This window comes from Hevea brasiliensis, chromosome 4 (assembly GCF_030052815.1).
Source record: "Hevea brasiliensis isolate MT/VB/25A 57/8 chromosome 4, ASM3005281v1, whole genome shotgun sequence".
Taxonomy (NCBI): Eukaryota; Viridiplantae; Streptophyta; class Magnoliopsida; order Malpighiales; family Euphorbiaceae; genus Hevea; species Hevea brasiliensis.
In genome coordinates, this window is record NC_079496.1 from 27,421,638 (window position 1) to 27,441,222 (window position 19,585).

Genomic DNA, 19,585 nt, shown 5'->3' on the forward strand with positions numbered 1-19,585 from the left:
TATATATATATATATATATATATATATATATATATATATATATTGTAGAGTTACATTTTAGTCCAATTTTCATGTCTTGCAGGTATCAAACATCGTTCCGGTTTGTATTAAAGGTGAGGTTTATTTGAGTCAAAACACAATAGCCTTGAAACATTTACAAGAAATAATACTAAAAGCAAATCCAAGAATAGGATTTGTTAGAATTAAAAAAAAAATAAAAAACTTTATTTCGTCAGAACAAGCAGCTGAACTTCTTAATCCTTTATATTGTCTTGCTTGACCATAAGTCAAAAACTAAAGGTAATCACCCAAAAAATATAAAATTTTGGCTTAAATTACGTTTCAAAGTTTTAGATTTTGAATCAATCAAAACCCATATAACGAGGCATATGACCATTAAATAAAATATTTATATTGCAATTTATACAAAATTAAAATATACAATGAACACAATCTAAATGCAAAAATAACTAAAAGTTAGAACAGTCCAAACACCTGAAATTTATGAATTGAAATGAATCCAATTTCCAAGAGGAAAAATAATTAGCATCAACATGGCATCTTTTGTATTTTGGTCATATCCAAGATTAGACTTTTGAACAAATCATGGATGCTGAGATTTGGATTTGGGGAAAACCCAGATATATAGAATGACAGATGAATGCATTGTAATGCTCGAATCATAAGCAATTGCATATCACAGTCAAAATGCACATTACAATTGCTACTGTGTTCCCCCTAAGCATAGATGCACACGTAAAGACAGATTTTGGCATCTTAAAACCATGAATCAACTAAGGTTGAAAACAAGAACCAAAAACTTATCTTTATTACTATCGCTATTGCAATCGATCTTGTATATCAACACGATGTTTACATGGACATTCTTTTACATTTGTGCAGATAATTTTCAGCCTTAGGATACAACAAAAATATATATGATATAAGTAAAAAATATAAAGGCTCATACTCCGGCTAATTAAAGAGATCAAAAATGAGATTTAATGAAGCTATCCTTGGGTGTACTACTACAGTAACGATTTCATCCCATTATTACTGGGCCTATACATGATTGGAAAATGTTGCTTAGAATGTCCTGTACTTCTCCTGAGCTATGCTCACTCTGCACAAGATCTACAAACAAAGGAAAGAATTGTGACACATACCTCCTAAAGGAATCCCTTTCTAAATCACTCAGTACACGCAAAGCTGACACAAGCAAAGTAGTTCTTGCTGCCAGTTCTTCCTTTTTGGCTGATCCCAATGGAAGAATCCAGTGTACCACGAGCTTATTAACCGGTTTCTGACGTGCGGATTGAGACCCAGTACAATTCAGATATATCTGCAATATTTTTGCACATACTTCCACAAGCCGCAATTCTATATTCATCTCCTTAGACATGGGTGGATTATCCAATAGCAAATCATGAAGGAAGTTCAGGTAATTTTGGTGCGACTCATTTTCAAAATGAACCATGGGAGGATAAGAAAGCTCCAGTACAGAACAAGCTTTCTTCAGTTTCTTCAGCAAAATCACCTCAGAGTTCAGTTGGTGGGAATGTGATGCAATAGATGAAAATATATCAAGAAGAATTCCAACATTGGAAGCCGACAAGAATTGCATGTGTGCTTTGCATAAATCAGTCACAACCTGATATTGAAAACATAAATGTAAGGAAGCATCTAATGAAATCTTGATATGCAAGAAAAGTAACAAAATAGTTCACACATAAACCTACAAGCATGATGTGTTACCACGGTAATTTGACATAGCACTGCAAAGGGCTATTAGCAAGATAATATCAAAGCAGTAACACTACCAATGCCAGAAGTTAATTTTAAAAGCTGATGAGGAAGTTCTTTAAATGACAATTAGACAGGAAAATGAGATTCATATTGGAGACCTTTTAATTTCTTTTTCCTTGTAGTCAATTCAATTCAGTTATTCTTTAACTACAACCAGTGAAATCCAAACACCTTGCCTAGGAAGCCTCCAGGCGAGGCAACTTGAACCAGGCGCTGCCTAGGCGAGGTGAGAAAAGGCAAGGAAAGGCAAGAAATTAAAAAAAAAAAAAAATTGTTGAGAGAGAACATGGCCACCTTCTTTCTTTCTTTCTTTATTTCTTGGTTAAAAATTTCCAATATTTTTCTTCATCCTTCTCTTCTATCCCTCAAATTCTGAAATTCTTTTTTTGCTATCACTTCTTTTCTTAAATCAGTATATTATTTGAAATTCTGCATGTATTTTTTTTTAATCCAAAATTCTGTCACATTTTTGTTATTCCAGCAGAGTTGTTTATTGTTCCTTTTCTTGTTCTTATTACTCCTTATTAGAAGAAGTGTCGTGGAGTTCTTTGAATTTCATTATTCTTATACTCAGTCAGTGGAAATAAAAGAATCTTTTCATTCTTCTCCTTCATTGATCTATGATTTAAATTCCTAACTCCATCAAATACCCTGGCCATCCCCAATTTTTTACCCCTCTTGAATATTATTTTTTAAGGAAACACTCAATACATTCAATGAATATTATTTTTCTAAAATTTGGTTACATTACACACTACAATCTATTTGATAACTCTATCACAATAATCTAGTTTATTCTAATATTTACAAATTATCAATCTAATATATTCTAGTGTTATTAATTCTTATGATGGAATATTTTTATTTTTTATTTTTTTTTATTTGGTTATGATAAAAAAAAAGGCTAAAAAATCTATAGCATCATCACACACAAACAATAAAAAGGATACAGTATGAAAACATACATGAATACTTTTGTCTTGAAGTTTAAAACAAATAATATATTATGAATATGAAATTTAGAAATTTATTAATTGTGTAATATATTAGAGTTTTTTATATTATATATTTAATTATTTATTATTTTAGAATGACTAGCACCTCACTTCGCTTGGGCGAGCTTAAGGGCGCCTAACGCTTTTGACAACACTGACTACAACACCATGGTGCAACTATTATCAGCTCTTTCTCATATAAGAACAAGTTAGCAGCCCTTAGATCAAATATTTATTATGAGATTCATGCATGGTCAACATACTCACTATTTTAATTATGTATACACCTTAATTGACCATACACAAATCTCATAGTAAATATTTGATGTACCATACACGAATTTCATAGTAAATATTTGATCTAAGAGCTGCTAAACTCGATTAAGTTGTACACATAATTGAAATAACGAGCATGTTGACCCTGTACGAATCTCATAAAAAATACTCAATCTAAGGACTGTTGGACTCATTCTTGTGTGAGAACAAGCTTACAGTAGACACATCCTATCCCTGCTTAAGTTTCCACTTACAGCTACGGTGTGCCTCCAACCAGGTTTAAGGAAAAAGTATCAGGAAATATTGGGGCTGCAAATGTGTCTTGCAACTCATGAGCTACTCAAAGCATAACACTATAAAGGTTCACTTGAAGTCATTTGTTAAGTCAAGCTTGCCTTATTCAAGCCCATGAACCAGCTCATATATAAACTCAATTTGACTTCAAGCTTTACATATATTTGACACAAAACACATAAAAGTACTTGTTTAAAATATTTATTAAATCATAATCATATAAATTATAATTTCTTCACTTTATATGTGCATGTAATCCACAAAAGTTATTTTGTTTTTCATACTAATATTAGAAATAACAAATGTGATTTAATATGCTTAATTTTTTTAAGAAAATAAACCCTGTTGAGAAATCTTTATGTTTGTTTGTTACATGAGTTAAATTTAAATTTGAACAATGTTGCCCTTGGTTAGTTTTTATGAATGAACCATGCCTGGGCATACAAAAACTAAGATTGTCTCAGATCATTAGGGATCCTAGAAAATACTACCGAGGCCTACAAAATTTCATGAAATAAAAAGTTCAGTCATACATCCTAAGATAAATTTAGGCAATGAAAGCAACATTCTTACAATCATGCTCCATTGCATATGATAGCAACAAACCACTTCTCTTTAAATAATTCAAGTTAACAAATTCACAAATTAGAGACTGCAGAATGATAATAAAACTGTTAGTCAGAATGATAGTATAGGTAAAACTGCTACACATCCATGTTTTTAACAATTTCAATAATCAACAGTTGGACTTACATTTCATTTCAGCTAATGAAGCCTAAAACAAAAACTTTGAAAAAAAATGCCCACACCCTTGGGCTTTGTTTGGTTGAATGCAAATGTATTTGTAATACAATCAAGGTTACATTACAATTCTTATTAGGTGAACATGGAGTTGCAGGCTCAACTAAAAATAATATTACAGAAAAACCATTAAGGTTATACAACCCACCCCACCCCAACACCAACACCACAAACCCCACCCCCCCCCCTCCCCTTCTCCCCTTCTTTTCCTTGTAGTCTGACATCCTTTCAATTTAGGTTTTTTTTTTTTTACTTGTGTCAATCTAGTTCTTGTGATTTGCACATGTTACCAAATACCATTCTTTTCTAATGCCATTAAAATAATGTTCTTATGGTGCCTGTGTGGCTTATTGTAGGGGTGGCCAATGGGCTGAATTGGGCAAAGCTAGCCCAGAACTGGCTGCTCCAGTTCAAAGGGGATTGGAACCGGAACCATGGTTCCCCATGGTTCCAATTTGATCAAATCCAATGGTTCAAAATTTTTTTAATTTTTTTTTAAACAAGAAAATCAGGATTTGGCCCAGAACCAAACCAGCCAGTTCAATCCGGTTCAGAACTGATTTTGATCAATCCATTTTTTACCCGTTATGGTTCTAAACTGGCCCTGAGCAAGGTTAGCTTATAGTTATATCCATTTGATACCTACAATGAAGGCCAAGTATGCCTTGAAATTGTTTCTAAATCCTAGTCAAATATTGGAAAAATGGAAACCTAGTTTTCATATTCTCCATTTGGAAAATTGATATATGTGAATACAAAACTCTATTTTCCAATTCTCTTATAAAATTTTGCAAAAAATCTACCCTAATTTTTCATAAGTGGACAGCCCTATCTTTCTTGAATTCAACATGTCATGGTGGTGTGTGTGTGTGTGTGTGTGTGTGTGTGAGAGAGAGAGAGAGAGAGAGAGAGAGAGAGAGAGAGAGAGAGAGAGAGAGAGAGAGAGAGAGAAACCTTAATAATTAGTAACTGCACAGCAATGTGACTTTTTACTCTTGAAACCACATAACCTGCAGTTTGGAGATTGTCATCCTCCAGATCGTCATTGGTGAAGCTATGATCAGACGAGATATCAACATCAGCATAAGATTCAGAGGCATCAGGCATCTCAATATCATCCATGCTTCTTAAAACCTTCACAAAACCAGGTAATGTTGATGCAGCAGCTTCCTTTAGAGCTAGAAAGATCTCTCTCCATTCATCCTCAGAAAGTCTACTGCCCAGTTGACCTGCCAATCGCAATAATGCAGCAACCCCAGTGCTAGCAGGTCCCTGAATGGGACTTCTAATGAATCCAGTCAATACAGATACCACACTTGATAGTTGAGACGAAACTGTATTGAAGAAGCTGACAAATAAGTCTACTAGACGCTGAGCCGCCAATGCAGAAGTTTCAGGATCCCATGCATTTCCTTCCTGATGTTGAGATGCTGAAGTTGGTGAATGCTGACCATCTTGAATAAAATTATCTTTCTTGTCGCATACACTGCTGAATATGGGTAAAATAACAGAGTTGAAAACATCAATCCAAAATGACTGAGAGAATAGATGACCATGATCATTGAGAATGTTAAATAGCACTTCTAATGCACTCTTTCGAATAGCTGATCTGGGGTCAGATGTTAGTCTTGATAGCCCTGAAACAATAGCACCAGAATAATTTAACTTGTAAATAAGTAGGAAGTCAATGGCGTTCTATGCTACAAAGAAATCTGCCACGCCCACCAACAAAAATTTCCTGCGCTGCCCCCTTTTCCTATATAATTACTACAAAAGATAGGGCTATTCAGCAAATGTAACAAGGCATATAATTACAAGAAAGCGTGATGCATGACAAATTGAGAAATCTACCCATTGATGCTCTAATGGTGGGCAAATATCAATTAATTGATGGGTTTTAATGTCTAGATTTATAGATGTGAGTCTAAAGTTTGGAAGTTGAACTAGGACTTTATCAGAGTCAAAATAAAGTAAAAACAAAGGCAGCAGGTCAGCAGGCCTTCCAAAGCAAAATATGTAAATTTCATTTATAAAAAACCTAGTTAATTGGTTTTCATAGACTTAATATGACTAATCCTATCCTACCAAGATTAGTAATCCCAAATTAGGAAAATTCTGACATCATCATCAACAACTAAGCGTTGATCCCAAACTAGTTAGAATCAGCTATGTTCATCCTTTTTCACCATTCAGCTCTGTTCACTGTTATCTGAGGCGCAGGGTGCAAGGGGCGCAGGTGGTGGCGCCTGAAGGAGAAAGAGGCATAGGACATCATCCAAGCGCAGCGAGGTGTAGTGAGGCGCGAGAGGCGTGCCTAGGCATGCCCAATAGAGTCTAGGCACATTTAAAAGAAAAAATAGGGCTTCTTTGACTTAAAACCTATCGCCAGCCATCAAAGAAAGAGAAGAAGAAGCTACTAACCTTGATACCCAAATCCAGGTATGTACATATTTTTCTGTTTTTTTCTTCTTTCTTCTACTCATCTTCTGGGCTCTCTCTCTCTCTCTCTCTCTCTCTCTTCCACAACTGCTCTCTCCTTTTTTTTTTTTTTTATTCAGCCATGCTTTGTCTTCTCATATGCTATTTTCTTTTTTTTTTTTTCTTCTCTAAATTTCTGATTTTGTCTATTCTTTATTGTGAAAATATGTTAACATGTTATTGCTCTAAATTTTTTATTAGCTTTATGGGTTAAATTTGTTATTAGGTTTATAATTGAATTAAATTGTATTTATCTTCTTGTGTGATGGTAATTGCTATTAGGTTTTACTAGTGAAACTTATTATAAATTATTAGAGATTAGAAACATAATAATTGAAATTATATTGTCATAAATTATTAGTTTTTGTTATTATAATTGGGATTATGGTATTATAAATTAGTTTATATGTTGCTACTTGCTAACTGCTATTAGGTAAATCGAGTTTATACTATTATAAATTATTAATTTCCTTATCTCTCTCTTTTTTTTTTAATGTTTAGCAAGTGTAATAGAATGTTTTTAATTTTTTTAATTTTAATCTTTTCTTTTTTTAATTTTTGTGCTTTGTCTCGCTTGGGAGCGCGCCTGCACCTTGCGCCTAGGCTCCAAGACACCTTGCGCCTAGGCTCCAAGACACCTTGGCGCCTTGATGCTCCTTGAGCCTTTAATAACTATGGCTCTGTTTAAAACCAATTTCACATTAATATCAAAAATTTTAAATCTTTTGATACTACTTCCCTCCATATTATTTTAGGTCTGCCCCTTTCTGTTTCTAACTCCTTCCACCACTAACTTATTAATCATGCTTTTGTACTTCTGCATTCAATGCTCTACCTCTACGTTGGATATTACCAAACCATCTTAATTGACTCTATCATTTTATCCGCAATGTGTACCACATGCATTCTATGATAGATATGGTCATTCCTAATCTTATCAATTATCACAATACTATACATCCATTATAACATCTACATTTCTGTCACACTCATTTTGTGCACATAGCTGACCTAACCACAATTCTATAGGACTTACCTTTCACTTTGTAAGGGATCCTATAGTTGCTTAGCACACCCGTCAAACTCCTCCATTTTATCCATTCTATTTTGATCCTATGAGTTATATTCTCGTCTATTACTCCATTCTTCTAGATGATAGAATCTAAATACTTGAATTGGTTGCACTTTGGCACCAAAACTCCATCCAATTGAACCTCTCCTCATTCCTTCTACAAGAGCTAAATTCGCAATCAATAACTTCAAAATAATAAAAATTTCCAAATAATATTTTATGATTGCTAGACTGGAAGATCCTGAATAGGAAATTGCATGATAATACCAGATAGGAAAATTTACAAGAAAAATCTATCTTCAAAATTAAGCATTATTAAATAAAGTAGTCCCTAAATATATTTTTCCTTGAATTCTACCAGGGTTTTGAATAGCAGCACCTGGAACACACTCTATTATCCAGTTTTATTGAGACTATTTTTTAAAGAATTACCAAAAATACTCTAATTTATTGTCTTACAAGAATTTATCCAGATATGCAATATATTACTAGTAACAGTGCTTAAAATCAACTACTAAGCTTACATAATTAAATTTTAAAAATATTAATTTTTTTTTTAAATTATGATAATTTCATAAGAGATTATATGAATAAGTTGACAAACCTTTTTTATAAGAAAATGGAAAAACTCAGCGTCAATAGGACAATAAAAGAAGGCTTAACAGTATGGTTTTAGGAGGCCCAAAAATTTAAGAAATTCAGCTATAAATTATTTAAAACAAAAATCGTGCTAGTATATATTTCACAAGATCTATGTGCTGCATAGCAATTGCAGCATTGACTAAGAATCTTGCCTAAAAAGCAAATTACCTGTGAGCAATGGAATCCAAAAGGATGCATGATCATCTTTGTCACTGAATGCTTGAATATCTGAAGCAACCTCATTTCCCACTGAAGTGGATGCATCATCAGCCCTGCTCTTTTCATTCCATACAAGTCCTCCATCTGCAAGTTTGACAGCACAAAACCGGAGAAACGCAATTGCATTGAGGCTTACATCACTATTAAATCTACTATTTGTGAAGGTTGTGAGGCATCTAACACAATCTGTGAAAGTTGTTGTCTCTGTCTCAGTTATGTAAGGAAAATATTCCCGCACTATTTTTTCCATGGTTTCAAATGCCAACAAGACAATATTCTTACGCTCATCAGCGGCAGCAGCTGTAAAAACCTGAGTAAAGGGCAGTATGGAATCATTGGAATAGCTCAAAGCGAAAAAACCAAATTCACCACATTTTATTTAGAACTAAAAGGCCAATTTAAAGACTTTTTTTTAGCAAAATAATGTATTCAACAAGAGACAAGCAACACGAAACTCAATTTTGTGGACATCATGCAAGTCTACATCTGCAAAATTCAATTTAACAAGAGACGAGCAACGTGAAATTCAATTTTGTGGACCACATCCATGCCTAAATCTGCAAAATTTAATTTAAAAAGAGACAAGCAACATGCAATTCTGAACTAGAACATACCATAAAAACACTTTTCCATCCAGATTTCACATTATTAACGCGACTAAGGACCATCTGTGAAATACAGCGAACAATCAGTTCCCTAATTTCAGCAGAGCTGCTTCTCTGCATGACAATCACAAATGGCCTTAGAAATTCATTCTGGAAGTTGTAATTTGCCAGCTCCTCACGCTCCAAGAATTTCATAGCAAGTTGCCGCAGTGAATCCATAACAAAAATTGCAACAGAGAGATTTTCTGATAGGCCAACTGATACAAAAAAATCGGACAAAACATTCCATATTCGGGACCAAACTAATCTGATGCGATTCATATTGTAATGCCTGCAAAGAAAACAATTCAGTTATTATTAAAGACTCTTATTTCTCATCATTTGCACAACTGAGATTAAAACATTTTCAGCAAATGCTCAGATGGAGATCCATCCCAACATTTTCCTTTGACATAATTTGAGGAACCGAAGGAAAATATAAATCTTTACCTAAACCAATCAACAGATTTGAGAAAGGCAAATAATCTTTTTGGACATAAAAACCACTTCAAAAGCTCTTTATATTTGATAGAAAAATAGTATCATCCACTCGACAGCCGCAATTTTTAAGATATGAGATATATTTAATAGACTTCTGAAATGAAGAGAGATCTTACGCAATTTCAACTATTTTTGTGAGGCTAAATACACGAGGATCTGTTGGGGACTGCAACTCTGCCATTGCAACTTTGCAGAGAGCTTTCACAAAAGCTACTATTGCTTCACTGTTCAATCTCTGGCTATTAGCAAATACATGGTTCAACTCAAAATTCCCTATCTGGTCGAGCAAATTCAAATTCGAGATGAAGTGACTGATCTGCTCTGCAGTTACTGGCCCTGGAGAATTAACTCCAACTGTGGTGCTGTCATATGAACCACCCCTAACAACAGCCATCACAGCTGGATTCTGGAGAGTTCCCTTTCTCTTTAGAGATGGATAACCCATTGACTTCAATACTTTTTCATCTGCTTCTACATTAGATGCAGTCAAGAAAGACGCATCAGGAGGTGCACCCTCTCCCAGCAGCTGCAGATGTTCAATTCGGGATAGGCAAGTTAAGATATGCTCCCAAGCTTCCTGAAGATAATTACCATCTTCAATTGCAATTGATATTATTGCCTGCACAAAGTCAAATATTTTGCATAAAAATGACTGAAACAGTAATAACACAACAGAGATACTAGCTCCAAATACATTGAACATGCATTAAACTCAACGAAGCATAATGTATAGTCACTGTTGTTCTACAATTGACTTTAACAAACCAAAAATATTATTAAAGTGTCACTACTTGTCCTGTTCATCCTAAATCTAATCAAGGGAAAACGATCTTTTTTCTTTCTTTCTTTTTCCCCTTTTCATAATAATAGTACGCTAAATAAATGCCTACCTTCACCACATCAACATTTTTTTGCTTCATATCTGCAGCATTATGAAGATAAGTAAACTTGGCCATAGATGTTACAAAAGCATCTCTTTGGGTTTGCATTCCTATTACTGCAGCAACATGCACTGCATATCGAAAGCCCTGTAAGCACTGAGATGTAGCAAGTTTATCATCAGTCTGGTCAAGTGTCATGCTAAATGCAGCCAGCATAGGACCCCAGCAGACCTCAACCATGAACCTCAAGATTGCTGCATCAGTAACAATATGATAAACAGACCTGAAACACCAGTTTAATTATTATTTCAGCAGCAACATGGTAGACAATGATAAAATCAAAACAAGGGTATTATCGTATAAAGGAAAATAAGGCTAATAGAGAATTGTCCCCTTCAGCATAATGTTTTGTTTAGTCATTCTCAATCTGCACTTTCTAAGCTACAACGTCATTAGAAAGTTAACATATTGAAAGGAAAATACCAAAGAAACTAATGGAATTTTCCTCTGATTAAAACTGCACATTCTTTATCTCAATCTCGGACTTCAAAGAGAGAGAGAGAGAGAGAGAGAGAGAGAGAAAGAGAGAAGGGGAAAAAATATTCATTTCAAACAAATGTCAATCATTCATTCCCCCTCTAAAATATTAAAAAAAATCCACCATAATTAATGTCGACCATTGTGTAACCTATACCACTGCCAACTGCCCCACTTATCCTACCATAGGTGCATTATTTTAGTGGATGATAAACAAATGACATAAAACTATTAAAACAGTTAACATGAAACACCTTACAAAATAGCTTACTCTGATTTGCTAGACTTTGCCTTGAACTGTTCTTGGATGTGCCTTATCAGGAGTCCATTTGCTCCTAATGGCTTTTCTTCTGTTTGCTTCCAATTGACTAAATTGAAAATACCATCCAAACCCAATAGCTTATTTAAGCTATTTGCCTGCTTGTTTTGTGGAGCAGAAGAATCAGCATTCATTTTAATTTCATTTTTCACAATTTTATCATAGATGGTACCCAGATATTCTTCAGGTAAATCCTTGCCATCATCTATTCCACGGTTATTTCGTATGAAATCCGCCTTAGCCATCTGGATGCACCCAATGCAGACCAATTAAAAAAGACCAAAATATAAACTACTGTTATCTATACATAGACAATATAATCTCCTAGTATAGCCCTATTCACAGATTAGGTAAATAGAAAACAGTACCACTTCTATAGACATGTTCTTTATATTTGTTCAACTGCAGATTTCAAAACTTTTCCAAAAGTAACACCAGAAATCGATAGCAAATAAATATTCCTTATTGTTGAATAAGCCAAATCTCTTAAGTCAATTAGGAACTTAAAAAATTCATTTTTCAGAAAGTAGGCAACAATTATCAAAGGCAGGCACATTTCTCATCAAGGAAGGAAAAGGAGAAAAAAAAGGAAAAGGTAAAGCTCATTAGTCATGACTGTGTGGCCAATGATAAATGGCAGGAGGTTCTGCAAGCAAACCTTATCTTTCACCATGCTGTTATGAGCATCTGTGTTGAGCATTATCACAGAGTAAGCAAGAACATAGGCTGTATCTGCACTAGTAAATGAATTTGGATTGCATTTACAATAGCGCTCTGCAAACTTTTCCATGATGCGGTCAATCTTCTGCGCCTCTCCAGGTAACCTGAAGCCCCGCAAGAAAAACCTTATTGCTTCACCAAAATCCATCAGCTTAAAATTAAATGAGTCTACATAAGCATGCATAACTCTCAGACAAAACTCATCTCTTTCACCCAAATAGTCACCAATCATGATTTCATTTAGGCCAGTAGCGTTTTTCAGGAAGGCAGCAACTTCTTCTGGGGAAGCACCAATTTTTTTGGTGTTTATCAGAAACTCAATGCCCTTGGAAGGTTTCCTATTGAATAGGGAGATACCTTTCTGCATTTATTAGTACACTTGTCACTAAAAGTTGAAACAGGCCGCAATTCAAGTAAAATGAAGCAAAACAATATTTAATAAGAAGAATGGAACTAGCAACAGAATATTATCATGATACTCATAAAACAGCAACCTGAAAACAGATCAGCACCCTTTGTGTATCATATATGAACAACCATAATGCAAAACAAGCAATACTCAACCTGGAGTTCAATTTTATAAGCCCGACGCTGTTCAAGGCTGGCAGTGTCTGACATTTCAGAGTTTGATTCTGCATGTAAATCATAATCAGGGCTACTTGCATCTTCCCCACTTGGGTTTGAATAATTCTCTGTTGAAGCATCACTCTCCAGGCTCTTAGGCACATAAGACTCTCCTATTCTCAATTGTTGATCCATCCAAGCACCCATTGATCTGATGATGCCAACCAAGCACTTCACAGACTCATGCCGAAAAGTAATATCCTGGGCTGAAGATAAAGTTGTGGTTGACCCAGGAGGTGGTCCTAGAGCAGTTTTCAAAAGGCCATTGACAATCCTGCAAATATCTGAAGGAATTATAAGGGTTTAAATACATTTATTTAACATAATAGCACAAAGATATGACAAGACAAAAGAAAATGAACACCATTGAATAGTGTGTGTCAACAACAATATATAGAATCCACCAAATTAGCATGTCCCAACTCCCCAAGGTTTAGGATGTAAAGTATTATACAGTCCTAACATAGGAAAAATGCTAGCCCCTTAATGGTCTCAAGTTCATGTAGCTAAATTTTCGATGACATGACAAATCTCATTTGCAAAATAGCTCATCAAAGGTTAAAACTCATCCAAAGTCATCTTCCAAGAATTCCTTAACCTAACCATTATCTCAAAAAGCCAAATAATAGAAGGCAGATATGCTCTCATAGAGCTGGACAGGGTCCAGTTCTTGGCCAGACTAGACCGGCAGTTTTGGTTCCAGAGCCACGCTGCCAAGGGGACCAAACCAAACTTAAGGTTCCGGCCCCAGTTTTGGTTCCAGTCCCAGTTCAGTCCAGTTTTAATAAAATCCAATAGTCAAAATTTAAAAAAAAAAAATTAAAGGGAAAATCCAGTTTTAGCCTGAAATTCATTTCTGGTCCAGATTCAAGTTCAATTTTGGGTTGGACCAGTCCAGTTTCAATTCCGAACCAGACCGTGGCCACCTCTAGGCTCTCGCAGGGCCCAATAAAGATTATTATTTGTCCTATCTTAGTTTGTAAGTTTGCTCTGCATGGACAAAATAGATGTTAGTAATCAAGTTACTTTTCTTCCTTTTCCCTTTTAAAAGTAACTAGCCATTTTACATGAATTGAACATTGTATTTACTGATATTTAGGAAGGAAATTTTTATTTCAATTTAAAAAATCAATTTAACACTATGTAACACTAACACCTTATCTAAACAAGAATAGCTATCAAATGCGCGATTTAAAATCGCAGTCGTGACCGTGGTTAACAAAAACAGGCCTATAACGGCCTTCACAGTTACAATTTTAAAAATCTGTTAATGGTGGTAATGGTAACAGCAAGCTAAAACTCCTTTAAATAAAGGTTGTTTAACATAACAGCCGTTATTTAAAACCATGATCATAGTTGTCAAATAAAGGATCAAAATCCTCATTTTGTAAATCAAGAATCAAATCATAGGGTTTGGTACAAATTCTAGAAATCAAATCAAATATATATAAAACAAACAAAATACATCAAAATATATCATAAAATGACAAATAAGGGGTGATCATATGGCCAACTGGGAATAAGCTTGCTTATAAAGCAAGAAATGTGGGTCCAATTCTCACTCTGTCTACAATGATCAATTCTTTTAAATATAAATACATATAAAAATTAAATAAACATCATGGATTTAAATAACAGCCTTGAAGTTACATATAAAGGCTGTTATAACATTACCCCCTCAATAAGCAACGGACTACTTTTTTGGGGTTAACAGCTGCTAGATACCAGTACAAAACAGCTGCCACCGCATAAATTGTGCAGGCAGTAAGCAGAAAAAGATGGTTCCTTTTCTACCCCAAGCTCCAGCTAACTCTCCAACCCAAAAAAACTATTTCCAGCCTCCTTATGTCTCACTACAAATTAATTCTTCATTATTTAACATTAAAAGTAAAAAATCAATTACAGAGATTAGTCATCAGTCTTCACACTTTCCCTGAAACAAGTGTGCTAATTTTTAATATTTACTTGCATTTGCAAATTTGTCGTTAAACCATGTCATTTATGATATATTAATGATGGATCTACAAAGACCATGCATTAATTTAATAGATCTATAATTTTTCAAAATACTTTGGGATATTTAGAGGTTTTTTTTTTTAATTGTAGGATTTCTTTTAACAAATTACATATAATTTGTTAAAACTAAACAGCATTTGCTTCAATTTTTGCTCTTCCTGTTTTTCTTTCTAAAAGGTACTTTCAGATAAACTTTAAATTTGTTATAAATAAAAAATAATAATAATAATAAGAAAGTTCACTTGGTTTACTTTCATTTCACAAAATAAAAGTAATAGACAATTATTTGTGTTCATTATTTAACCAAATATTACCTTTTTTCAATTTTTTCTGTAAAATAGCAAAAGGCCAAAACAGTTACTTTAAAAAGGCCTAAAAATTTCTTATGTGCCAAAAATGAAGGTAACTTTTAGCAAGCTAACACCAAAAAGCACCTATGCACCTAGGATAATCATGCAGATAGCAGGCTCTAGAAAAACTAGATTAAATATTTAAGAAATTTAGAACTATGGTATAGATTTAATATAGGGCTTATTTAGGACAATATCAAATAATTTCTAGCCATAGAATCATAAGTGATAAAGTAAATGCTTATTTCAGCAAATTTGCTGTTGGTTCATATTCTACAAGTATAAGACTCAAGTCAAGTATATTTGTAATTTCTGTCCTTGCTGGAATTGGCTGACGGTTGGAATCTTAGGCTTAATATGAGTTAGTTTATGTTTTGGTTTTGATATGGAGTCCTAATTATCATAGTAGTAAATTCTGCTTTTGTATTCGGAGTTCAACTCTCATAAGGATTAAAAGTTCAAGTACTTGCTGGCTTGGGATTACTGATTTTTATAATTAATTATGCTTGTAATGCTTTATTATTCAGTTTAGTCAATTAAAATTCCCACAATTGCTCTTGAATTTTGTAACGCCTAAAGAAGTCTACTTTGCTGCTCATAGGAAGTTTTCAAAGTGCTAGACCCTCACAGCAACCAGCCCCAGACTCATCTCTTTTTGTTTTAAGTTTGCTACTAAAACCTATCCCGTTAGAAGCCTAATTGCCAACCTAAAAAGCCACTCCACTCTTTCTGGCTTTCAAATAAAGCCAAAATCTAGCTTGACTAATCAGCAACGATGGCTGTCCTATATCAGAAAAAATGTGCAAACCAAAAGAAGAAGGGGAAAAAACAACCTACAAGTGTAGCTTCTAATACATAGTTTCCAGCATGCATCCATCTCCAAGAAGTAACTTCATAGTAAGTGGAAATGTCAAACCAAATGAGGCCTTAATTTACGAAATCAAAACCACAAAATCTAGCCCACATCAATTATAGATCCCAAAATTTAATAATTATTAAATCCCAACCCACCACAAAGTACACAAGGACAGATCTAGTAATAGTATAGATCAGTCTTCTAAAAGATCATTTGCATGCAAAATTTAAAATCCTTTCATAATGAAAATAATACGCAATTAACTAGATTTCTAACTACTTTTACAAGTGAAGTACAATAACGAATAAGTAACAATAAACATGAGCAATACCTTTCATATATGTTTGGAGAATCCACATCACAGTCATAATTCACAAAAACATCAACTATAATCTGTGAATCCTGAGCAATCTTCTCCAAAAAATTCAGTACAATCATTTTCTGTAAAAAACTAGGCTGGTTAACATTCTCCAGCACCCTGAGGATGAGCATGGGAAAGAATATTCCAATTTCTGCCTTCAATCCTGATCTGAATTTTGATAACAAGATCATAAAGATAGAACACTGAAGCTGAAAAATAGCCATGACCGACAGTGCACTGTTCTTCAACAATGACAAGCAAAGGTATTGCTTAACAGCATTGAGAAACCTGTACCAAGGAAAACAAAAATATTACATCCTAAATTTGTCACCAAAAAAAAAAAATAGTAGATTAATAATATAAAAAATAATCACTCATCACGAATTGATAGCACAAGCAGAATAATGGTAAATGGCCATATAAAATTTGCTAAGCAAATGATAAATACCAAGATAGTTTTTTGGGCAGCACTTTTGCCACAAATTAAAATTCTCTTATTAAAATTGCCCCATCTCCTTTCAGCCCTACCTTTTAAATTATTCATTACCTTCCCTTCTCAAGCACACTTCATAATTCTTATGCCAATATATGCATCTCAGTTGCTCTAAAACTGAAAAATCTCTTTCTAAATTGAAGAAAAAAACTTTCCACAGAAAATAAAGGCCAATACCCCATAAGATTACCATTCAAACTTCCTCATAGTTTCTCAAGTTTTTCGTTGCTTAATTCTTTCAATTTTTTTTTGGCATGTCCTCTCTCTCTCTCTCTCTCTCTCTCTCTCTCTCTCTCTCTCTCTCTCTCTCTCTTTGTGTGCATTCTCTCTATTTGTAATGCATAATATAAAAATGTTACTGGCAGCAAAAGTTCAGAAAATTTTATTTCAATATCTAAGGTCTAGAAACAAATAAGAGATAATATAAACATAACAACTGGAGTTCAAAATTCACAATGACTTACCTTTCATTGTTGCGCCAAATTAGACCACCATTGTCCATAACCACCTTGAGCAACTCGAGCGACAAAATCTTACCTCTAAGAAGAATTTGATCATCCGGGTTCTCCTGAGATGAGAATTTCATGGACAATTTGCATAGGTTCCTAAAAAGAAGAAAACCATCCTCCCTAATCTTACTCGCCCCAGCACCAACACCAACTGATTCAGCTCCATCATTTCCTTCTCCACCACCCAACTCAGCACTACTTGTCACGTTAGAATCACCAACAGGAACAGGACCGTCACCACTACCATTCTGCAATACTACTGACGTACTATGCAACAATAGTTTGGCATCTGGAAGCCCCTCACTAGCTCCCATAACCTCATTAACAAAATTCTGGCAAAAATATATGGAACTGCCTTCATTCAAACTCTTATCCGTGAATTCCAACAATTCACTAACTGAAACAGTTTTAACACTAACATCCAAGGAATCCTCCTCAACCCGTGTAAAAACAATAAGCATAATCTGGGCAAGAACAGATTTTGCACAGATCTGATTGGTCCCATTCAAGCCACCAAGATAAACATTGTAACAAGTCCTAACAAGATTCAACAAACATTCACCACGAATCAAAACGCAGGGAGATCTAATAGCGGCAAGCAAAACTCTAAGCACAGCAAGCTCGACGGCTTCCTCTCCAATGCCGCAGACCTTGCAGACACCGTCAATCATCTTAAAAAGAACAGCATTGACAGATGAATTGGTATCGATCTCGCCACGGAGGAGGCCTAGAGAGAAGAGCTTGAAGGCGCATTCGAGTGCTGGCTCAACGACCTTAGCGTAGGCGGAATCTAAGGCGAGAATTAAGGGCTGAAGAAGGAATTCGGCTTCGGAGGGAGAGACACCGAGCAGAGGAGAATGGGAATTAGGATCGAAAGAGGAATCGGTGAGAGAATCGAGCTTATCGAGAGCGGATTTGCAAGCGGAGACAAGGTGGGAGTGCTTCCGCCAAGCAGCGTTTTTAACGATTTTGTCGAGTGAAGGGCCGATCACACGGCCGCAGCGCGACGTACCTCCTAGGGTTTGAGAAGCAGACATTGTATTGTAGTGTGGAAATGGAAGAGGTTTAGAATTTGAGATCTACATGCTACGGGATGGGTCCTGCAATGAAACAGAAATGGCAAGTGAAAGAAAAGGAAGGAAGTGTTTAATTTTAATTTTAATTATTACTATTATTTTAATGGGACTTCGTCATTAGTTGGGAGAGGGCTGAGCCGACTGTCTCGTGCGCCAGCGAGAGTGGATGAGGGTGGCACTTTGTTTCCTGTTGGAAATTTCACATTTGTTGTTGGAGGCTTGTCACGTGACCTTTAAGAAAGTTTTTATAACCCAATGCATGTAGAGATGAAAATGTGCATTCTATCCATAAAAAACACCCAATTCGAATCTAAGTTCGATTAAAATATATAAATATTATTATATTTATTTAAAATATAATATATATAAATTTATAAATATTATTATAAAAAATATATTTTATATTTAATTAATTATTTATGTAGATGAATTTCATCACAGATATCTAATAGATAATATAAGTATTATTTTTCGAATTTAAATTCATTCTAAATCCGAATTTATGTTATCCAAATTCATCTTGTTCTGATATAATTGAATTGAATAACCGTAAATACTTGATCCCTCTCTACATATATGATATGATATCAACTTCAAATGATTTTATCTATTCTCTATCATGCAATGCAATGTCTAAGATCTCTTAAGTTGCATTTGGATTCTAGGATTTTGATTTTAAATTTAGATTTCAAATGTTTAATTTAAAACTTAAAATTTGAAAATTTAAAATTTTTTTGTTTGACTAGTAAAAAGAATTTTTATGTAAGTATTTAGAAATTGTGGTATCATGTAGATACTTAGAAATTGCGATATCATATAGAGCTGATACTTTTAATTGTAGTAAGATGGATTTAAACTAACAAATTAAAGGTAGTTATTTTGAATCTATAATTTTTTAGGCTGTCATGAAAAATGGATGATCTAGACAAATTCCAAATCCATTTTCATTTAAACTATCCAAACAATATATTTAGTCCAAATTCAAATTTATAGGGTCAAATCTCTCAATCCAAACATAGTGACGCTGCTAGAAGTTCTTAGATCTTGGCCCTAGTGCCACGTAAACCTGCAATATAGAGAAAAGATGAGGTGGATGGCCTTTTGACAGGCCACTC

The 19,585-nt window shown here is 34.4% G+C and overlaps 1 protein-coding gene across 2 annotated transcripts; it reads right to left on the minus strand.

The window, feature by feature from the left end:
* Nucleotides 1-800: 800 nt before the first annotated feature.
* On the minus strand, nucleotides 801-18,550 carry LOC110641176 (brefeldin A-inhibited guanine nucleotide-exchange protein 1). Of its 2 annotated transcripts, XM_021792806.2 has the most exons (11): nucleotides 17,350-18,550; nucleotides 16,363-16,680; nucleotides 12,750-13,083; nucleotides 12,124-12,546; nucleotides 11,418-11,710; nucleotides 10,619-10,892; nucleotides 9,845-10,347; nucleotides 9,198-9,519; nucleotides 8,533-8,893; nucleotides 5,127-5,809; nucleotides 801-1,651 (listed from the first exon to the last, which is right to left on the minus strand). In XM_021792806.2, the coding sequence occupies exons 1-11, from the start codon at nucleotides 18,429-18,431 to the stop codon at nucleotides 1,043-1,045; spliced, it is 5,202 nt and encodes a 1,733-aa protein (XP_021648498.2). In that variant the 5' UTR covers nucleotides 18,432-18,550; the 3' UTR covers nucleotides 801-1,042. The 2 variants fall into 2 exon arrangements, with proteins under 2 accessions (XP_021648498.2, XP_021648499.2); XM_021792807.2 differs by lacking the exon at nucleotides 17,350-18,550 and having other exon boundaries at nucleotides 12,750-13,093; nucleotides 16,363-16,608.
* Between the last annotated feature and the right edge of the window lie 1,035 nt (nucleotides 18,551-19,585).

Excerpts from the sequence above, each read along its gene's own strand:
- LOC110641176 (XM_021792806.2), bottom strand. The coding sequence starts at position 18,431 with ATGTCTGCTTCTCAAACCCTAGGAGGTACGTCGCGCTGCGGCCGTGTG. Across the intron at positions 16,681-17,349 it reads ATTTGGCGCAACAATGAAAG|GTTTCTCAATGCTGTTAAGC; the intron begins GTAAGTCATTGT and ends TCCTTGGTACAG. Across the intron at positions 9,520-9,844 it reads ACAAAAATAGTTGAAATTGC|GCATTACAATATGAATCGCA; the intron begins GTAAGATCTCTC and ends TTTTCTTTGCAG.